The following is a 23,617-nucleotide window of genomic DNA, read 5'->3' as shown; positions in this document are numbered from 1 at the left end:
GGAAGTGGAAACTCCAGCCAAGGTATTCAAGGTCCTCCGCAAGATGAGCTTCGTAGGAACCCGCTACCCCCACCGCGAGACGATGAAACAGTTGGGGATCGATAGAGTTGTCGAGTTCCTTTTCGACATATTCCACCTGGGCAGGATGATGCGAGCCAAACTTGAAGCCTATGAGGAGGAGACAGTTCACTTCCTTGCCACGTTGTACTTACAATTCTTTGAGGACCACCCGACCCTACTACCCGATGGGGGATCGGGTTCATCACCTTCTCCATGCGCAACAAGGAATACCGACTCACCTACAAGGAGATGGAGAAGCTGTATGGTTTCAAGGCTGGGAGTGGATAGAACATGGAGGTGAGCAAGGAGGAGATGAGATCCTATGGCTGACAATAGGAGATAAGCTCCCTTACAAGTCTACAAGCTCCAAATTCGCTCCAATAAGGAGCCCCGTTTTGAGGTACTTTCACAAGTTTCTAGCTTGCACCTTATTCGCTAGGAAAGAGACTGGGAACGTGAACGATCATGAGCTCCAGCTGCTAGATATAGCCTTGTGTGGGGTCTTAGATAGTACTAGGGATGGTAGAACTCTGGCGGGGGATGTTGCAGACACTAGCCTGGTTTTTGTGCTGCTTGACCAGTTTTTATACCTGAAATCTTGGGCAATGAAAACCGAGAGGCGAGACGGAGCTGGAGAAATCTCCATAGGAGGTTTGGTCACACCAATTTTGGTAGCTTGCGATGTGCCCCTAAAGGGGGTAGTTCATGAGCCGAGATGGCTAGACATCGACTACCTCACATTGGCGAGGTTCCTGGCTTATGAGAAGCCAAATGATATGTTGCTCTTCAAGTTTGTTCATTCGGCAGTAGGAGGTACTCATATGAACCTGCCCATCGTCGTGTGCACCAAAATCCGGCTAGGAGAAAACATAAACTTTATACCACCATTGGAAGAGCTCTACAACCTTGAGGGAGAATCATCGACTGAAGAGAGGGAGCCAAAAGAACAAGAACAAGGAGGTGAATTAGAGGATTACTATTTTGAGGAGTATGTTTGCTCTCAAAAGAAACTAGTTGGAGTAAGGGAGGCTCACAAGAGGATAGGGTGGTTGAAGAGGATGAACAAGTTTTTGGCAAAGAAGGTAAAAGACCTCACTGGCTCAGTGAAGGTAATGGGAGGACAGATCAAGGAGCTGCAAGACAAGGAAAGCTGTGCCTCAGCTCCCACCTCGGGTTATGCACCCACATGGATGGGGAGGAGCTGACCATTGGGAGGAATCCGAGGATTAGCGCCTCCAGAGCCCCACAGGGCATCCTCCTACGAGCCCCAAGCAGAAGAGGATGTCACCAGACCCGATAGATCGCGGAGAAGCCACTCTGATGCATATCCGACGCCTAACCCGATAGGTTACACGATGCCCCAGCCGAACTCCCAATCGGGTGACCACTCAGGTACCTTCCCTATGCCTTACCAGATGCCATATCAGATGCCGTACTCGATGCACCCTGCAAGTGGCTATACGGGTGATCATTTTGGACATCTCCCACCATACCCGTTGTACTACCCGATGCCCTAACCTATGACCTACGCGACACCTTACCCAATCAACCCCTCGGATGCGAGTCCGAGCAGATCGTCAGTGCGCATAACCGAGCTCTCTGATGAGCGAATCCTAACGCCTGCTGAAGCCGGTGACGATCCAGGGTACACCTTGGCGAGCATGGAGGCTGCCACAACCTCCTTCTTCACCAACCCATGAGGTACCATTTTCATCCAAACCATTGTTTATACCATAGCATTTTATTTTGTTTTGTTTCATTATGTGTGATTCTTAGATATCTTTCTCAGACTTTTATTTACACAAGGGACTGTGTAATTTAAGTTTGGGGGAGGGTCTAAGAGTGTATATAACATTGTGTTTTATTTTCTTATTTTCTTATTTCAAATTTTTGCATACTAGTTTTATTCATTTGAGTCTGCATCTATTTGCATAAAAAACCTAAAAAGTTTGAAAAACTTGAAAAAAAAAAGAGTTTTCATGTAATTGCATTGACATATTAGGATTGAGTCTAGATTGCTTCATATAGGATTGTTGCATATGCATTTTAGGGGACAAGAATTAAAACCACCTTGTTTAATGTCAAACCCTAGGATTGAAGCTATAGCTCTTAATCACAGTTCATTGTTGCTAGATTAATCTTTGGAAAAAAATGAAAAATCTTTGTTTAAAACCTTGTGTCTTTTGAAAGCTTCCTCCACTTGCTTGAACATTGAATCATCTCTATATTATTGGACTTAACCTGAACTTAAATTGTCTTGCTTATAGAATTTAAATAATTGCTCATGGTAACTCTAAACTCGGGTTAACATTCCATTTTTGCTAATCTTTTCGTTTAACCCGATTTGTTTTTTCCTACCCTTGAACCCAAGCCTTTCTTTCAAACCTTGTTGTGAATCGTTGAGTGAGGCCTTTTCATTGTGCTATAGGTTGTGAAACCTTGAGAGTATTGAGAACGACAAAGAATTGGCTCTTGTTTTAGCTAAGTTTAGAATCATTTGGACTAGCTAATAGAATCGGTTTTGAAAGATAGGTGGTTAGCATGATTATTTGGAGTTGGGTTGAGGAATAAAAGAGAAATTAAAGAAGAAAGTCCCTAAGGTCCAATTCAATAAGCTCTAATCTCTAAGTAAAAAAAAAAAGAAGAGAAAAAGATCTTGCTATAGTCTTCTAGAAAAGAAAAAAAAAATAATCTTGGAATATTATTAGGAATTTAGCAAAGAAAAAAAAAGAAAAAAAAAAGAGAGAGCTAGATGTTTAAAGTTTAGACCTTATGGATTATGAAAAAGGGAGTTAAAATCAATGATGTGGGTACTATTATTCAAGGGGTTTGATACAAAAAAAAAAAAAAAAAAAAGAGAGAGAAAGTGAATGTCAAAAAAAAACTCAAGCCTTCCTCAAGAGATAAGCTTTGTATGTCCTAATTGTTCTCAATCTTAGTTAGTTTTCACAACTCTCTACCATTCCATCTTTTGAGAAAAAACCACCCAAAGATATTGTTCGAAACCACCCTACCAAAAAGCCTTAGAGCTTGACTGGTTCTCCCGCTAGCTCCCGCAAACGCTGCGTTTGCGTTTGCGGGTGGTTGCTAGCGTTTGGGGCCAATCACACAAATCGCTCCCAATCGCTCCCAGTCGCTCCCAATCGCTCCCAACCGTTGAATTCCCAAAGCTGGTTTCCGCAAGCGTTTGCGGTTGCGGGCGTTTGCATTTTAAATTTTTTTTTTTTTTTTAGAAAAAATTTGAAACAAATCAATGATAATGAAATATATTTTATATATATTTTTTACCTAACTATTTTATTCATTAAGGATGAGAGAAAATGAAGTACGGATAAGATTAAAAATATTAAAAAAATAAATAATTGGAAGAAAATAATATTTCAATTAACAATAACCCAGAAAACTTGATGTAAATTTAATGGCACATCGCACATAAGTTCAAAAAAATCTAAATAAATATAACGTTTCATCAGAAATTTAAGAAAATAAGATTATTTGTGAAAAATAAAAACAAATCACGAGTGACTCTTCTCAACTCTCATTTGATCATTACTACCGATGCAAATACTGCCCCACAAAACTTATTGAGTGTGTGAGATTTAAGAAAGAAGATCTACGATCTAAAACATATGTTTTAGTCATTTATCAAATTACTTAATTAAAGTTTTGGTAAAAATCCAAATGCATAAAGTAATAAGTATTTCATTATGAAATTTATTTATTTTTTAATAATTATTTTAGTATTTTTAATGAATTTTAATTATAAATCAAGTTTAATAAAGTTTTTGATATTTTAAAACATTTATATAATTATATATCACATTTATTATGTTCCAATCGCTATTGCACCCGCTGGTCAACCAGTCGTAAACCTCCCGCAAATGCACCAATTTTAAACCGCTAAACCAGTCGTTCAAAACGCTTAATAACGCTTGAAACCGCAATCGCCCGCTTCCGCAATCTCCCGCAACCGCAACTGCAACCGCAGCGTTTGAACCAGTCAGGCCCTTACCCTTGAAACCGATTGAGCTTGATTCACCTTCCATTTGCAAGAATTCGCCAAATACTTTAATGAATGTGAAAGAGATGTTCTTTGGAATTGCAAGTCTTCATTTTTAGTTGGAGGATGAACTAGATCAATGCATGGTGATAAGCATAGAAAAATATTTGTAAGTATGTTGATTGATTTTAGCACTATTAAACTATCCTGAAGGACTATAGCTTGAATCCTTCGCTTAGCTCAAAAGGTTATAAATCCCATTTTTAACCTCTTCCTCCTACTTCTTTGCTAGAGGACTAGCAAGATTTAAGTTTAGGGGTCTGATAACTCTCTAATTTACATGTTTTAAGCATCCCTTTTTGTCCATATTTTGCATGGTTTTTACCCTAACCTTAGCATTTTTAGGTCATTAATTGTAGGAATTCGCATTTAGGCAATTTAAGCTATTGCATTCTTGCGTTTGCATATTTTTGATGAAAACAGGTGCTTTAGAGCATAAAATGGGGAGAAACAAGGTCAAATCCAAGCATGTACCTGAAGGAGCTATTGAGTAGGAAGAACAATCCGAACACCAACCCGATCAAAGAGGATCCAAGAGCAGGAAGAACAATCCGAAGACCTATCCGAAGAGCAACCCGAGCTCATCCTTGAGCACCTCATCGAGCAGACCCTCAGGCAGGACTGGGAAGCTAGGATTAATGGGTTTCCATATATAAACCCCCCCTCTTCTTCCTCTCGCCCTAGCACGCTGCAGACACTCAAACCAGAGAGCGAGAGCTTTTGAGAGAGATCTTGAGCGACTCAAACACTTTTTCCACTTTGTTAGGATTTATTTTACATTTCTTTGCTATCATTTTTAGATTCCTCCTGTGTACTCTTTTATTTTTATCTTATTTTCAATACAATGCAATTTTCGTTTATCTATGCTTTTGTGTTTTCTGCAATGAGATCTGAGTAGTGAAACAAAGTTTTTAGGGATGGGATAGACGATTTTGTGTTCTTGATCGGTTAGGATGTCCTACCTTGGATGTTTATGTTTTGTAAATTCCCTTCTAGATTGGTGTTCTTAATGCTATCAACAGGCCGAGAGGTTGAGATTAGATCTATGGTGGTTTACCATCGAGAGGTGTAGATGAAATGCTTGAATAAATCAATGCTAGAGATTTACTCACTTAGCCTAAGAGATTAGATGTGTAAGATGTTTATTGACAATAATGAATCGGTTTGTATTGCCTGCTTGGTCATGTTTCTCCAACGAGAGTTGGGTAGGGGAGTGATTAAGGTTGATTGTTTCTATCACGAGAGTGTTTTAACAAGATTTTAGAGATTCATTGTCTAGGGAATATTTGCTTGAGACATGTAGGACATCCATACTGGTCAGGAACGCTTAGGAGTCGATTACCCCATCCTTAGGAGCTTTCTCATCTTGATTGTTTACATTTTTATTCATAACTCGATCCCTTTCCCGAACAGGTACACGATCCCCTGCTTCGAGTATACCTTCGAGTTGTTCATACTCATCTTGTTTACTCGATCACCCCACCTGATCCTGTACTCGAATGCTTGCATCGAGTGCTTAGGTCGTGTGGTTCTCGTTTATTTGCTTCCTTTTGTTTATTTTAGGATTGTTAGATCAAACCCATTGATTGCTTGGCTTGACTTGCATAGTTCTGATAATATCTCATCTGCTAGCATATCAACCATTTGGATTGATAACCCTTTGTACTACAACTGCATAGGGAATTGATACCCTGGATGAAAATCCTATTATCAATTTGGGTGGTAAGGATAAAACCGTGTAGACCTGAGGTCCAGAGGCTCAGGGTTGCAACTATCTTCACTGTGTAGAGCTTCATAGTATCCGAATTTGACAATGTAAATTCTAGAATTAGTTGGAAGCCAAGCCAATTTATCCTTACCACCCTATTTGCTCGGTCTAAATATTGTCACCTTTTGTTCGTATCTCGGGATAATTGAAGCAATCTTCTCCAGATCCTAGTCTTGCGATCCTTCCTTTAGTAGGTATGCAACTTTTTTTTGTTGAAGTTGTTCACTTACTGGGCCCATGGGAGCTTCTGGTTTGTCTATTGATAGCCAAGGGTCCTTCCCAATGGAGGGTTGATTGCCCATTACCAATAAGTCGTCCAACATTGGCTTTTAGGAGGTCTCTTCCTACGCAAATACTTCTCCAACCATGTGATGCGTTATTTGGTATTGTGCTATCCAGGAAGTGAGAGTTTTGACAATACTTTCCAAGAAGACTTTTGCGAGCAGGCAAGATGGTTTTGAGAGGGGTCGCCAACCAATTTTTGCTAACAGGACATCGTTGAACTTCTATATGTCTTTGAACCCTAAACCTCCCTCATTCAAAGATTTTGTCATTTTCTTCCAAGAAATCCAAGACATCTTCCGCTTATTTGCAGGTCCATCCCACCAGAATCGATTTGAGGAAGGTTAGTTTGCCTGAAGTGGAGAGGAATTTGGTAGACAAGCTCAGAACCCTCTGTTTGATTCTGTCGATGAGTGAGGTGAACATGTCCTTCTTTTTGCGACCAAAAAATTCCGGTAAGCCAAGGCATTTGCCTTATCCTCCTTCATGGTTTATTTTGAGCTCTTGTTTAACCCGACTCTTCACATCAGCAGTAGTCCTTTTGGAAAAAGTGATTGCAAACATTTGAAAGTTTATTTTCTGTCCTGATGCATCTTCATACCTTTGTCGGACTGATAGGAGAGTTTTGCAACTTTGCTTGTCTGACAGTCAGAAGAACATGGTGTCATCCGCAAACAGGAGATGGTTTACATAGGGACAATACTTTGCCACTTTGATACCCTCTATAGTTCCTTCGATCACAGCTTTGGAGCATAAGCCAGACAGCACTTCACTGCATAGAATGAAAATGTATGGTGACAGGGGGTCGCCTTGTCGTATTCCACGTTCAGGTTTTACTAGTCCTTTTGCAGTTCCATTGATGAGATAAGAGTAAGATACATTGGTGATGCACTGCATGACCCATTGGACCCACTTCTGGTGAAAACCTATCTTAAGCATAACTTGTTCTATGAAATCCCACTCTAATCTGTCATATGCTTTGCTCATGTATGTTTTAACAGCCATGTAGCATCGCTTTTCTGCTTCTAACGGTTTCAGGTAGTGGAGAGCTTCATGGGTTATTAGGACATTATCACTGATGGCTCATTGGGGGACGAAAGCTGATTGGTTCTCAGATATTACTGTCTGTAGCAGCGGTTGGAGTCGTTTGGAGAGGATTTTTGCAATGATTTTATAGTACACTGAACACAGGGCGATCGCTCTATAGTCCACTACTTTTTTAGGGCTTGTTATCTTCGGTATCAGTCTGACATGTGTATGATTAATCTTGTTAGGTAGCATCCCTGTGGAGAAGAAGATTGTGATCTCTCGCACTATCATGTCTCCCACTGTGTGCCAATTTGACTGAAAAAGCTTGCAGAGAAGCCATCTGGTCCCGGGACCTTGTCTGCGTGGATTGCGAAGCATGCGTCTTTTATTTTCTTTGGTGAAGGTTCAAGGATTAGCACTTTGTTCATCTCGGGAGTAATGGATGGGATTATAGCGTCATTTACACATTGTCTTCTGTTCCCCGGTTCGGACTGGAAGAGATTGTTGTAGTAATCAGAGATGAGTTTCACTATCCCTTCTTCTTCATATGTAGGAATTCCTTCCTCTTCCTACAAGAAAGCTATATTATTAATTGCTTTTCTCCCTTTTGTTGCAGCATGGAAGTATCCAGTGTTTTTATCTCCCAACGCAAGCCAAAGTTGTCGACTTCTTTGCCTCCAGAATTCCTCTTCCGCTTGGTAGGCCAGCATAAGCTCATGATTTATTTTTGAAATTTGTTCAGAGTTCAAACAGTCACTACTCATAAACTCTTCAAGGTTAGCTCGGAGTTCTTCAATCTTCTTTTGGCTATTTATTTGTTGCTCCTTGTTCCATTGAATGATAACTCTTCTACATTTGCAGATTTTTTCATCAACAGTATCTTCAAGATCAAGGTTCCAGGCAATCTCGACCAGCTTCTTAACTTCTTTATTTTCTCGTAGCCTACGGTCGAATCTGAATAAACTTCTTTGTTTTTTCCTTTCAGGGTCAAAGGAGACTAAAATTGGTCTGTGGTCAGATCCTTCGAACCGGAGGTATTCACTTCTGTGTGATGGGTACGCTTCTGCCCATGCGCTATTGGCCATAGCTCTATCAAGTCTACATTTTACTAGGTGAGAATGTCTTTTTCCTCTCCAGGATAAGAAGTTTCCAGAGTAGTTGAGATCATATAGATCACAAACTGACATGAGTGTTCTTAGGTCCACAAAGGATCCCTCAGCCATAGGTGGACCTCCTCTTTTCTCTAAGTTATTAATGATGTCATTAAAATCAACGGTCGGAACCCACAGATCACTCCTTTCTTCACCAAGGGTACGAATTTGATTTTAGAGTTGAATTATATTTGCTCTGATAGGCTCGCGTATAGGAAGGTTACATAGAAGGTTCTTCCTTTTATTTTGACTCTGGTGTCGATGTAATTCTTGCAGGACGACAATATTTACACCTTAGTAGAGTCCTTCCAAAAGAGTGCAAGTCCTCCAGAACCTGGTGAGCTTGGTGGTATTATCAGTTTGGACGGGTATGTCATCCGTTGAAGCTTTTGGAGAACAAGGTCAGTAATATTCTTCGTCTCCATGAGGAATAGAAAATCTGGAGATATCTTTTTACAGATATCTCTTAGTCTTTAGACTGTTATGCGATTCCCCAGCCCACAACAGTTCCAACTCACAATTCTTAAGGAAGAGGTTTTGGTGGATTCTGAAAATCTACCAGTTTCTTTCTTGTTGTAGGTATGAGCTTGATCTTTGGATCCCCTTGTCTTGCTTCTATGGTACTTGGGTTGCCTTGAGGTTCTCTGCTACCGGATGGGCCTGCTTGCGGATTTAGGGTTGGAGACTCGCCTCTTGTTGTAGTGGTTTTGTCCACACTTGGTCTTCTCCTAGGTGAGCCTAAGGCTATGTAGATGTTTCTCTTCTGTGATTTCACACCAGAGATTCTCAGTGGGCTTTTACTTATCATCTTCTTTTGTGCAGGCCTGCCTTGTTTTTTTCTTTCCGGTTGTGTCTGAGAGCGCATTATGGTCTGGTGTTTCAGTGGGGGGTACCTGAGTGTGTGTCATTCCTCCCTCTATTTGGTTTTCCTCACGTTGCGTGTAACTCGAAACATTTTCAGTCGCAGCAGCAATGATCTTAGCCGCCGTTTCCGCCATAAGGTCTTTTTCTTCGCCTTGGATTACCCTTCTCCTTCTAGCATCACTCTCAGTAGGGTCCGCACAAGAAACATATTGGACCGTCACATCTCGTAACTCCCCCATAGTCTCCTCAAGAGTGGGAACGGTCACAGTCCTCAGTTGTTGATTTAAGAGGGGAGGAGAAGCCTTTACATTTCTCTCCAGCGGAGTACATCATGTTCTTTAGGTTTCAGAAGTGTCTGCTACATCATGAGGATTGGCATTTGCCTTTTCTCTCCATTGGAGCGATGAGGAAGTATTTTCTCTGTGGTACCAGCCTCTATAATAGGACTCGCCTCTTTGGCCCCTGGAGGATAGGTTTCTTGAGTGTGGATATTGTCTTTCTGTTGTTCTCCTCAGGTTAGGAGTAGTTTCTCTTGAGCCTCTTGAGTTTGTGAGTCTCATGTACCCAAAATCTCGGCTAGGGTGTGAACTCATGGGAGGTGAGATGTTTTCATATGAGAAACTAGTTCTTTTGTTGTGTTGTGTACCAGATACAGATCTACTCTGGGATTGTCTCTGACTGATATGCTTCTCGGCTATGTTTTCTGTAGAGGAGACTCTCGAAGGGAATTCCACATGATTTTCACTAGTATTCTATAGTCCAGGACAATTCTTTCTCTCGTGTGTCAACCAGAGGCAATTGTTGCAGTGATTTTTCAGGTGCTTGTAATCGAGAGAGACTAAAATATCGCTTCCGTCAGGGAATTCCACTACCGTCTCCTTTAGTATTGGTCCGAGCCCGTCGAGAAGAACTTTAACCCTTGCTTGAGAAAGCGTGATTTCGAGCTCTAGGATCTCTCCTATTTCTCCAGCAATGCTTGAGATCATTTCCGGCTTACAGTAGTGTTTGGGAAGTCCTTGGACGCTAATCCAAAAGGGTATTTTTGATGGAAAAGAGGCGGATATAACTGGTTTCCATCTTTGGAGGATAACCATCCATTGATCAAAGTGGTAAGGTCTATTATCCAGCACCTTCTGTAGATCTTCTTCATAGTCAAATCTGAATTGGAAGCAGCCATTTTCCGGATCTGACCCTATAGCTTTTCCTTTCAGATTCCACTTGTTTGAAATGAAGGGGATGAAATACCAGAGTCTCTGCACTGAGGGGTTAGTGAGACGTCCCATAAGCGTTAGCGAGTTTTCTTGTATCAGATCTGAGTTGTCCATCTCCGGGGCTCTTATCCGTTGCGTGGAGGTGGGGCAAAGTCATCCTCCTTACCTTTACCTTTCAAGTGGTAAGGTATTCTTTCGTCCATTTCCCGTGGTAGGTCGCGTAAAGGTTCTTCACACTGAGGTGAGAGATTTCAATTCCTTCAGGACAGATAGTTCCAAGAGAGTTCAAAGAGTTCTTCACACAGGGTGAGAGTGTTCTGGATAGGAAATCAAACAAAGCAAATTGTACTGGTAACAAAGGTAGCACAGTTTCAAAGGAGAACCTCTTGATCGTGCTTCGGAGTTCCAACACAGCTATATGAATGAGAGGAAAAGAAAGTAAGTTTACCAGTAGCGGGGTAGTCGCAGCTCGTCTGAAGTTGGTGGGGGGGGACATCAGATGTGGGGGAGCTGGACATGCTATTCATCGGACGCAATTTCAAACTCGCCGGAGTTGACATTTTGTACTATGGACCAACATGTATTTTTTGTAATAACTTAATTTATTGTTTTTGCTATTATCGAATCGTATACGCATGGTCTTGATATGAGTTATTGTAATTTCCAATTGCTTTGTTCGATGATTATTAAATTACCATATCATGAGATCTTTGTGTTGTCACAAATACATCATCAACGAATACATGTATAGTGGAATTTTATTAATTATTCTATTATTTCGCTTGGTCAGACATATTGTTTTGTTTGTCCATCGTTGGTTTTGAGACAAAAGTTTAGTATACCGGTATTCTGAATTATAATCCTTAGCGATACTTTGTATTTACTAGATGCTTCCTTGGCAACGCGTGGGTTGTAGTGTAGTTGACACTTTCTTGTTTTTTGGTTTTGATTCGCAGTCACTTGTATTTATACACTATATGTTTATATCATTTCGTTTGGATGTGTACAATTGTGGCATTTATATTTTACGAATTATGAGGATATTGTTTCTTGCTTTTGAGGATCCAATCTTATCATTGACTGATATTGTTCTCAATACATTTATTGTGTTTTAGATTATCTAATTAACTGCTTATGTAAACCCTTCATACGTTGATGTTGCAATAATAAGTTATTTTTAAAAAGTAATTATCTTCCATGTAAGTGATTATGTTTATATGCCCATGTTTTGGTCTAATATCAATAAGATCATTTCTGTTTTTCTTTAGTTGGCTTTGAAACCAATTTTGAGTTCAGTAAATAATGGGTCGAATTATGGTGTTAATAAGTAATATAAATTCTTATGTATATATATTGTATATATGTGACTATAAGTTTAGCTAACTAAAAAATTCTGTAATATTTAAATATAATCTTGAACATATATATATATATATATATATATATATATATATATATATTATTTGTGGGAGGAATGTATGGAATTATTGGATAGAAGTTATTTTTGAGTTAAATGACCTTTTATGCCTTTAAAGTGAGTTAAATATTATTAAATTTTTAAATGTGTCTTGACTTTTTTAAAAAGGAATATCATGTGTTTCCTTCCAAATTTGAAGTGACATAGTATTTTAGTTTTCTTATACTCCCTCCGTTTCAAAATATAGGATGTTTTAACTAAAGCACGCAGATTAAGAAGTCTTTACTTTTAACAAGTTCAACCAATCAGAAACAATACTGCATAATATAAAATACTAAACTAATCTAAAAGTTACATAAAAATTTGAAAACATCTTATATTATGAAACAAACAACTTTTCTAAAACATCTTATATTTTGAAACGGAGGGAGTATGATTTTATGAACTTCAGTGTAAAGGTTTTTCAAAGTAATAAGTACACTCACACTGATTGAATTATAAAATTTGGAGAAATATTTATTTCGATTAATCATATGCTCTTTTAATTATATTAAATAAGTATGTTGATGTTCCTACAAACAGGACAACATATATTATAGTTTAACCATGGAGTTAAGCAATGAAAATGGAACTTGTGATTGCAAGACAAAATGTTTATATATATTATGTTACACATTGATCGTTTAAAAATGAATAGGAACATCTAATTCTCAAATAAAGTTGATTTTTTTTTGTTAAAACCAACATATGTGAATTTAAATTTAATTTGCAAATTTAAAAAATAAATATTAATAGATTAGAAAGGCAAGAAATATAAAAGAAATATTTTATTTTTATATAAATAAAATAAAAATTGAAAACAATGTTAAATATATATAATACTTTCTAAATTAAAATATAGAATCAAACTCTTACAAGTTACAACATATATGAGATATAAAAACATTTTATATTGGTGGGAGAGGAGGAGACAATGATTACTAAAGATGGTAATCCAAATTAGATAATGGAGAGGAATCTTTAAAAAATAGAACAATGTAATATATATATATATATATATATATATAATACTTTCTAAATTAAAATATAGAATCAAACTCTTACAACACATATGAGATATAACAACATTTGATATTGGTGGGAGAGGAGGAGAGAATGATTACTTATAAGATAATAATCCAAATTAGATAATGTAGATGAATATTTTAAAATAAGAACAATGTAAAATATATATCATGTAGTCTCTAAAATTAAAATTTAGCAATAAAATTTTACAATGATATTTCATTTGTTTTTTACAACCAATACAACAAAAATAAGAAATCAAAAATAAAATAAAAACGAAAAATGATTTGAGGTATTGTAGAAGAGAATGAGAGAATGACAGAATGTGAAAATGAGATAGTAAAAGAATGCCAATACGAGAGAATGAGAGACTGAGAGAATGCTTATTTATATGATTAGAAATGATGGAAGTTACATTTAGAATTATGGAGTTACATATGTAATTGAAAATTAAAAATAATAAGAATACAAAGAAGGAAGGAAGATATACATAAAAACAAAGAAATAAAATTGTACAAATTATATAATCACATTCTTACTATGAGTTTGGAACCCATGCAACAACATAAACAAAACAAAGAAAAAATTTAGAATTTGAGATATGGTGGATGATGATGTGGGGAATGATTATTTATAAGATTTCAAGGGATGAAAGTTACATTTCTAAAATAATTTAATTAGAGGAGTTACAGTTATAATTTATAGTGTGTTTGAATGAAAATGAATGAAAAAGTAGTCAATTCATATTTATGTATTTTCAGTTACAATTTAGTAGTAAAGTGTAAATTTAAAGTATAGATTAATGTACATAATTATATTTTTACTTAATTAAAAATGAATATTATTTTTTAGAAATTAAATGCTAAATGGACCAAGGAGAGAGTGAATAATTGTTTTTTACAGCCACCAAAAATTTATAATACATATGTAATTGAAAATTAAAAATAGAAGAACACAAATAAAGAAGGAAGAAATACCTAAAAACAAACAAATAAATTTGAACAAAATATAAGAGAAATCTAAAAAAGTATATAATCACACTCTTACCATGAGTTTTGAATCCATGCAAGAACATAAACAAAACAAATAATATTTAGAATATGAGATATGGTGGATGATGATGTGAGAATGATTATTTATAAGATTTCAAGGGATGGAAGTTACATTTCTAAAATAATTTATTATACATATGTAATTGAAAATTAAAAATAATAAGAATACAAAGAAGGAAGGAAGAAATACATAAAAACAAAGAAATAAAATTGTACAAATTATATAATCACATTCTTACTATGAGTTTTGAACCCATGCAAGAAGATAAACAAAACAAATAAAATATTTAGGATTCTAGATATGGTGGATGATGATGTGAGAATGATTATTTATGGGATTCCAAGGGTTGAAAGTTACATTTCTAATATAATTTAATTAGAGGAGTTACAATTATAATTTATAGTGTGTTGGAATGAAATGAATGGTCAAATAAAATAGTCAATTCATAATTTATGTAATTTCAATTACAATTTAGTAGTAAAATGTGGATTTAAAATATAGATTAATGTACATTATTATATTTTTATTTAATTTAAAATAATTATTAATTTTAAAAATTTTAAATACTAAATGGACCAATAAGAAGAGAGTGAAACCTTACTTTTATATATATGATTCATCTGATTGTTCCCGATCATAGTTGTCACTTGTTTTATATTAATATATATTTGTTTCATGATTAATGATGTAAAAATTTAGCATGAGAATCCCTGTACGTATCACTGTATATAGACGTGTATGTGTGCTGTGAATGTATAATCTTTCGATTCATTGTAAATAAATTATGAAGTTTTGTGTTAAATTTTAGTCAATGATTGAATAACAGTTTGCTCCCTTTTTGAGATGAAGGATTTCATAGTGAAAACGAGTAAGCAAATGATCATTGGCCGGTGTTGTTGTCCAACCTCCGATCCTCTCACGTGGTTAGCTTTAATGCCTAGTCACTGAAGTTTGTCGAGCTTCTACTTTTTAATCTCCGATCACTCATCCTTAACGAGATAAGTAGTCTCTCATGCTTTAATCAAATCATAATTATTTTGATTCATAGATTTTCTGGTTCGAGAATCATTTAAGTGGGAATTAAAACAATTATAAATCAACACATAATAATAGTAAAAAAAAAAAAATTGTGTGTTTTACGTTATGAAATCTCACACACGTCATATTATTGCTTGTTCCATGATAGGTTAATGGTTCCATAGTTTCATGTGGGCTTAAAAGATAAAGAAAAAAATAAATTAATGTTTAACATTCATTTATATAATTGTTTATAATGTTTGTGAATTACTTTATTTGTTAAATCACAAACTTAAATCTAATTAAAAATAGATATTTTATTATCATGAAATATTTTAAATCATGTCCTCCAACTTCTATGGTGATAAATTGAAAATTTAGTAACAAATTACTAAATAATGATTATTGATCATGTCTTCTTGGCATCACTTATATGAGGAGATTTAAGTGCCTAGTTTTTTTTAGAATAATCTAAAGAAAGTAAATGGCTAAAAGTCTGTAAAAGCATACAAATCAACTTATTTCAATTATTACCAAAATTATAATTGAAAATAATATTTTTAATAGATATTAGAAAATACATAATTTACTTGTCACAAAATATTGTTGTTATGTAGACACAATATAGTGAAAAATGTATTTTTAAAAATATAAAATTTTGTTATTTGTGACTGAGTAAAATTATGAGATGTTGATGAATAATCATGAATCACATCTTATTGATTTGGTCTATTATTTGAAGTGAATATGACTTTATGCTATAGAGGAAAAAGAGAAGGCCACATCAGGATGAGACTGTTAGCTACAAAAGTGGTCAAGATGTGGATATGATATATAAAGTCACGGTCAATGTGGACTAGTTTCTCCACTAGAAGTGAATAATAAGTACAAGAGTTACTTATCTCATATATATATGACGATGAAAGAAGCTAGTGTGAGAGAATTTCCACTATTCTACTACAATATTAAGAAGTAGTAGAAAAAGTATTGAAAGCTCTTGAAGAGTATATATACTATTGTCTATGGGAATACAATTTGATATTAATGTGTTATAGTCTCCCAATTAGTCTCAAAGTCGAAATGGTCTAAGATATAATACATGCCCCAATTTGAGAATGTTATTGATTATAAAGTGGGATTCAAATCAGAGATTGATAGACATGAAATGTCATCATCTCGAGGGGAGAATTCATGAATCTCACACACAGCAAAGTGATTATCTCTGATTTCATGAAACAAATATAAGACTATGTTCACACCCAAAATGAGTTTAATCACTCATATGAAAGTGCAAATCTTGAGGATTTGAAACGTAATCATGTTGAGACAATAAGCAAAGAAAATACTTTGAAATCATAAGTATTACCCAAGACAAGAAAAACATTTTAGAGATTACATGCATTATCTAGAAAATAAATTGCGTATAATAAACCAGAAGGTTTAATGAAAATCTCACTGTTTGGCATGACTGGTTAAGTCATCCCGGTTCAGTAGTGATGCGAATAGATAATCAAAAATTTCTGTAAAGACTCATTAGAGAACCTAAAGAGTTTTCCTAGTGTTATGTGTGCTGCTTTACAAAGCAAGCCGAAATTATATGACTTTCACCGATCCCATGAATTTGGATAATGTCAATTTTCTGGTATGTATTCAAAAGAGATATTATGGACTGATCATCCACCATATATTATTATTATCAACTTTCAACCTTGAGTTTGCGAGAGATTTGGTTAACTGACAATGGTGGTGATACCATGCTAAGTAATTGACATAAATGACTCTATATGTAAATAAATTTGCATAGGCCAACAAATTATTATGAGTACTCCCCACTATAATTGGTTTGGGTCAGAAACCAAATAAATTCTATCGAAATATGTTTATACATGTTAAGTTGCTCCACCACAGTGATATACGATGGAATTTGAAAGATGTTCGAAATATGTTGGATATAGTTCTCTCTTGATGATTGAATATCTCGAGATGCAGAGATTGTTACTTCGATGAATCAGTCTTTCCAACATGAGGGGGAGAAAATAAACAGCTGGTAAAGAAATATATTGTAAAAAAATTATCTTGATTCTCGTACTAAGAAATGTGCGCTAGAAATTAGAAAGATAATTTATTGGCAAAGTTTGCAAACATGCTAAAAGCATGCAAGAGCCATTTTCTGACCTTGAGTGAAAAAGTCACATATATTAGTTGTGCTCCAATTAATGTCCTAGAAGGATAAGATCAACTCCTAGTAAGTCTATAGATCGCATGAAGTGTGATAGACTTTTGGTTCCAAATATAAGCATCCTCATAAAAGAAAAGGAGCATAATTTAATATGGCAACGAGGAAGGAAAGAGTTATGAAAAATCTCTAGAAGAGATTTAGACATGAGTAGAAAGAGATTCAGGTACCTGAGAATCATAATGAAAGGAAATCTGAACAAGTTGAGTCATGTCTAGAATGAAAAGGAACCAATAAGCAAATCGACGTCGTAATATGTTTGCATGTAGTATTGCAGTTGATGATTTTATTGATGAAAATCGAGGATCATAAACCGCGGTTAATAGAAAGTTTTATTGAAAAGTGTACACAAAGAATGATTGGTTTATCATTGAAAGAAATAGCTATGAAATAGTTCAAATCTCTTGAAGAGATAATATTTGGACTTGTAGTCCTTACACTTAAAAGTGTACAATGGGTGGAACATAAGTGGATCTGTATGAGAAATTAAGTACGTGTAGTAGTACAATGATTCTCAGAAAATACTTATGAGAGATGTATTCTCTTTGGTGGAAGCCACTATTTAGATCCCTATGAGTTCGAAAATAAGGCAAGACTTGATTCAGAGTATCCCTTTAAGGGATTATATTGTTAAAAGAAATATTTTATGGCCTTCGAGAACGTTCTAAAACCAAGAAAAGTTTTGTAGACTTTTGACACCTTTGAGGAGAAAAATGGTGAAAGTTTATGTCTATGAGAGAATCATGGGTGTAGATCATTGTTATTGATTTTAGGAATCTCATAATGGGTTGAAAATAAATCAGGAACAAGTTAAGAGAAGATCTTAGGTTGTGTAAATCCGAGATTGAACACTAATTGTGATTGTGTTCAAGTAATTTTCAAGAAATTTTGAGGACGTAGGCATTTGCTGAACCTCATTAAAAGAAAAATTGTATGTGTCTCTTGTCTCTTCTGCACTTACAAGTGGTTCTTGTTGATAGAAAGTTACAAGAACAAGTGCAAAATATGTTTATGAAGAAAATATTATCATATCTTCGACAGAGATTTCACATATCAAGGAATATATGGAGAAATAATCAATGATGAAATATTACTCCTGAAAGATGGAGAAATCGGATTGTATAAGATCAGATATTGCATGAAATTTCTTGAGGTTACAGATTTGACATCGGATGAAAGAGATGTTATCTCAAGATGCTTACATCATCTTACATAGAAAAATGGTCTTGCAGTACCATACTAAGAAGAAGAGTTGAAAGAGAAAGTTTTACAAGGAGAGTATCAATAACTCCTATGTATAAGATGATTGTTTGGAAGATAGTATGTAATAAAAGAATATTTGGGCTTAAAGTTCAAATAGATCTTCTATACGAAAGGGATTCAAATGAATTAAAGTTCGATGACCTAGTAAGATATATGATGATCATATTAGTTTGTACCTGAAAGCGCTGTCTATAACAGATCATTTATGATATATATGATCATAATGCATAACCTAAAGATGATGCTTTTAGGGGGGGGGGGGGGGGGAAATGATCATAATCAAGGTTGTACTCTTTTTTCGTTATCATGGTTTTTATCCCATTGAGTTTTTCCATGAAAAGTTTTTAATGAGACAACAAAAGAACATGCGAAAGATAAACACCTGAAAAGGAATATTATGATTCCAAAGGTGAAAGACTATCACCTTCAAAGTCTTTGACATACATTGATGAGATCGTGAGAGATGAAGATAATGATCAAGATGAGTCATCTAAGAGACCAACAGCCTGCAGAAGAATGGTGATGTACGGTGATATACATGTCGTACAAATTTGTTCAAGTGAACATTCAGCGAACCATTTACCAAAGCGTCTTCAACCACTACTTCAAGAATGTGACAACCCGGTTTCAGAGACTTGCCGAGAGGTTTAAAATAATTTATTTGTCCACCTATGTTACCAAAGTGCACTTATCTTTTCGGTCAAGGGTCCTGAGAGAACTCCAGAGTTAAGCGCACTTATGCTAGAGTAGTCTCAGGATGGGTGACCTTTTGGGAAGCGACTGTCGGAACAGTGCGAGTAAGGACAAAACACAGGGAAAGATTGTGTGGTGATTTGTAGGGACGGTAACAAGTATTTAAAACCTCCCGGACGTAGCAAACCGGTCGTCGAATATGGATAGGCTCACGGGCTTAGTGAGAGGACGTGAGGCCCATTAAGGAAAGTGGGCCCATAGACTGGGTTGGACATGGGACCCACTGAGTGGTGGCGGTCGGAGTGTTACAAAGAAGTTAGTTCATTATATTGAATTGCGTCATTTTGAAGATTTCAAGTGATGTATTCAAGAGGGGGAGTAAGCGTGATGCACTATTTTTCTCTTAACGTTTTTCCCACTAGGATTTTCTGGTATGGTTTTTAACGAGGCAGCATTTGGGACTACATTTTTATAATGGTCATCTAAGGGAGGTAGTGTTATGAATGAATATATTGTTATATGGATGCCCATTATCGGCCCATAAATATAAAACGTAAACCCTAATATTGTATCCCTATATATATAATGTATTTTCTGTAATAGAGTAATATACAAAAAAAACAATTCCCATTATAACAAATATCAATTTATAACTATGTAGAGCGGTCGTTGACATTTATAGGGCCACAAGCCCAAATCCAAAAAATTCTAATCCATATCCAAAAAGCATTGTATTTAAACACTTTTTTATGTTGTGGAAATCAAACTTGTTAGTTAGTTCCATAGTCAATACTTTATCGGTTGAACCAAAAGAGAATTTTGAGATATATGACCAAAAAACTTATAATCAATGTTTTCACGCCCGGTCCGACCGGTTAACCCGCGACCCGGACACTTCACCGGTTCGGGTATAGTGCTAATAACCGGTAGTAATAAACCCGGCAAAACCCATAAAAACCCGCTATTAACCCGTGACCCGGTGAACCAATTGACCCGGCCGGTTACCGGTTCAAAAAAAAATTACTTGATTTTTGGAAAAAAGAATAGGGTTTTACAGTTTCAATCAATTATTTTTAGAACCTTTTAGCTTAGACGGCGTCACAAGACTCACACACCTCCCTCTCGTCTTCAACTTCTTTACCATCTTTCATACTTGCGTAAGAACCGTTGAGTGTTCTATCTCTAATCTTTGTCCATTATTCTGAAAATTCCATTTTATTTTTGATGATCATGTGTTCAATTGATTTTGAATATTAGTATAATTTTTTCCAACTCTCGTGGCTACTCTGCTTTTCTCGTGGTACTCTGCTTTAATCGTGACTACTCTGCTTTTTCACATATAATACGTTAGTCGTTAGGTGTTCCTGTGTCATAATTATTCATCCTGATGCTTGCATATATATAAATATATATTAGCAAACGATCATGATCCTGTCCATATGTCTCAAATCTGTATTTTTTTTTCTCTTTCTATGTTGTGAATTTAACAGGAAATGGTAACAGAGGAAGATGAAAACTATGAAGAAATAGCAGCTGCAAATTGTTTAGTCCGAGGAAAAAGTGATATTGCTTGGTCGTATGTCATTCAATCAAAAGACGCAAGAGGAAAAACGATTATGGAATGTACCTTTTGTCACAAAAAAAAAAAAGGAGGTGGAATTAATAGGATGAAACACCATCTTGCTGGCGTGAAAGGGGATACAGATGCGTGTTCGAAGATTACTGCAGATGTGCGATTTAAGATAATGAACGCACTGAAAGAAATTGAGAGCAAGAAGAAGAAAAATATTGTTTTGGATGATACAAACTTAGACGGTCCTGAAATTCATGATGTTGATGGAGATGATATCGATGTTGGCCCAAGTCAAAAGAGGAGGAAACAAGGAATTGATCTACATGAATACTTTAAAAGAGGTGTGCGTGATCAGACTCAACCTACTATAAAAGCGTGTTTGCAGAGTAAAGAGATAATACATGATGTGGATATGTCTGTTGCATTGTGGTTTTATGATGCTTGTATTCCGATGAATGCTGTGAATTCTCCACTTTTTCAGCCTATGATGAGTAAGGTAGCAAGTATGGGTCATGGATATGTAGGCCTTTCATACCATGCTCTGCGTGTTGGATTGTTGCGAGATGCTAAGGTACAAGTTTCTTTGATCATTGATAAGTTTAGAAGTACATGGAGTAGTACTGGATGTACTCTTATGGCAGATGGATGGAAGGACACAAGACAAAGGCCACTGATTAATTTCTTAGTTTATTGTCCTAAAGGAATTACATTTCTCAAGTCAGTTGATGCTTCTGATATCTATGCAAGTACTGAGAATTTATGCAACTTGTTTGCTGAACTTGTGGGTATGATCGGTTCAGATAATGTGGTTCATTTTGTGACTGATAGTGCACCCAACTACAAAGCTGCAGGAAAGCTTCTTGTTGAAAAGTTTCCCACCATTGCTTGGTCTCCATGTGCAGCTCATTGTATCAATCTGATTCTGGAAGATGTTGTGAAACTCCCTTTTGTTCACAATTTAGTGCATCGTATGTCTAAGGTAACCATCTTTGTTTACAATCATAAGTCGACTTTGAATTGGGTCAAAAAAAGACCAGGTTGGAAAGAGATCATTCGTCCTGGAGAGACACGTTTTGCTACAAATTTCATTGCTCTACAAAGTCTCCATCAACATAAAGAAGATCTACAAGCTTTGGTTACAAGTACTGATCATGAACTTAAGCAGCTTTTCAAAACATCTAAAGCAAAGGAAGCTAAATTGATTATCTTGGATGAGCGAATGTGGAATGACTGCTTGATAATAGTCAAGATTATGACTCCTATCATCCGTTTGTTACGCATTTGTGATGCTGATGAGAAGCCTTCGTTGCCATATGTGTATGAAGGGATGTATCGAGCAAGATTAGGCATTAAACAGGTGTTCCAAGGAAAACGCCCTCTCTACAAGCCTTATACGAACATCATTGATAGGAGATGGGATCGTATGTTGTGTCATGATCTTCATGCTGCAGCATACTATTTGAACCCAGCTTTCATCTATGATCCTACATTTTCTGACAAGCCTGAGGTTATGAGTGGATTGATGAATTTATTTGAGAAACAAACAGAGAATAGTAAAACAAAGCTTTTTCAAGAGCTTAAGATGTATAGAGAACGTGAAGGCAGCTTTTCTCGCCCTATGGCTCTATCTTGCAGCAAAACGTCTCAGCCAGGTATCTTATACAACATTATTTTTTTTTTTGGTCCACATAAATTTGACTTGCATTTTGTGCTATATAGTAATCTGATCTAATTTTATGGATATTTAGATGAATGGTGGAGATATTTTGGTTTTGATGCTCCTAATTTGCAAAAGTTAGCAATAAGAATTCTTAGTCAAACCGCTTCTTCATCTGGATGTGAGCGCAATTGGTCTGTATTTGAGAGGATTCATACCAAGAAGAGGAATAGACTAGAGCATCAAAGACTTAATGATCTTGTTTTTGTGCACTACAATCTACGTCTGCAACATAGGTGAGTGTCACTATAATTTTTTATCTTTTATTTAGCTTATTTAGTTTGTACCATGTTACATGTTTCTTTAATGTACAGGTCAAAGAAAAAAAGATCATATGATCCTGTTGACTACGAATCTATTGATAAGACAGAGTTTTGGATTATCGAAGAAGAAGAAGCAGGTGAACTTGAACTTGATGAATTAGAAAATGCTCTTGCTGAAGAATATCCTAAAGATCATGAAGAGATGAACCCTGAAAATTCTAATGGTAACTTCTAAATTGTTGATTAAATTCTTAGAATTTTATTTTAGTTGTATTACTCTATATGTTACATTGACTAAGCTATGTAATTTTTTAATGTTTTAGATTTTGACGAAGACTTCACTATGCCACCTGAAGAGTATGAAGGAAATGATGGTGGAGATAACCAAAATTAGTTGTAGTGAATTTGGAGATGTTTAATTAGTGTTCTTTATTTTTCTTATTTGGATTTAAAAGTTTTAATCATTTTATTACTATTATTAAACTTCATACTTTGTTAAGCATGATATTCTTTTTTTTATAATATTTTAAAAAATATTTATTTTATATAAATATATTAAATATATTTTATTCAATTGACCCGTGGTCGAACCGGTTGACCCAATGACCCGGTGACCCGAGAGCTAGTCCGGTTCACGATCCGGTTCGGGTTTCAAAACATTGCTTATAATTAAAACTGGCCGGAACCACATGCTTCATCAACCTATGGTTTGGGCCGGCTCTGTAATGAATAAAAATAAAAGTTATTCTAGATATATTCCTATTATATTTTACAAATGATGAAATAAATAATTTTTATTGATGTGTTCTCTATGTCTTTATTTCATATATATACAGACCAAAAAAAACTAAATATTAAATACAGGTGAGGTTATACCTTTATGTGTGAATTAATT

At 35.7% G+C, this 23,617-nt stretch overlaps 2 protein-coding genes across 2 annotated transcripts; one reads left to right on the top strand and one right to left on the bottom strand.

The window, feature by feature from the left end:
* Positions 1 to 9,966: 9,966 nt before the first annotated feature.
* On the bottom strand, positions 9,967 to 10,539 carry LOC147929844 (uncharacterized). Its single transcript, XM_087480748.1, has one exon. It carries the CDS (start codon positions 10,537 to 10,539, stop codon positions 9,967 to 9,969), a length of 573 nt encoding a protein of 190 aa, XP_087336874.1.
* Positions 10,540 to 20,662: 10,123 nt separating this feature from the next.
* LOC104738381 (uncharacterized) lies at positions 20,663 to 23,116 on the top strand. The gene is made up of 4 exons (XM_019234592.2): positions 20,663 to 22,394; positions 22,491 to 22,695; positions 22,774 to 22,946; positions 23,046 to 23,116. Exons 1-4 carry the CDS (start codon positions 20,663 to 20,665, stop codon positions 23,114 to 23,116), a joined length of 2,181 nt encoding a protein of 726 aa, XP_019090137.2.
* Positions 23,117 to 23,617: the final 501 nt, after the last annotated feature.

The sequence above is a fragment of the Camelina sativa genome, chromosome 13, assembly GCF_030686135.1.
Source record: "Camelina sativa cultivar CO46 ecotype springtype chromosome 13, ASM3068613v1".
Taxonomy (NCBI): domain Eukaryota; kingdom Viridiplantae; phylum Streptophyta; class Magnoliopsida; order Brassicales; family Brassicaceae; genus Camelina; species Camelina sativa.
This window is presented reverse-complemented; position numbering and strand designations above follow the sequence as displayed.

Bases quoted from the DNA above. Each gene is read 5' to 3' on its own strand.
- LOC147929844 (XM_087480748.1), bottom strand. From the start codon at position 10,539: ATGGACAACTCAGATCTGATACAAGAAAACTCGCTAACGCTTATGGGA.
- LOC104738381 (XM_019234592.2), top strand. From the start codon at position 20,663: ATGGTAACAGAGGAAGATGAAAACTATGAAGAAATAGCAGCTGCAAAT. The intron at 22,696-22,773 runs GTGAGTGTCACT...TTTAATGTACAG, and splicing joins AATCTACGTCTGCAACATAG to GTCAAAGAAAAAAAGATCAT. The intron at 22,947-23,045 runs GTAACTTCTAAA...TTAATGTTTTAG, and splicing joins GAACCCTGAAAATTCTAATG to ATTTTGACGAAGACTTCACT.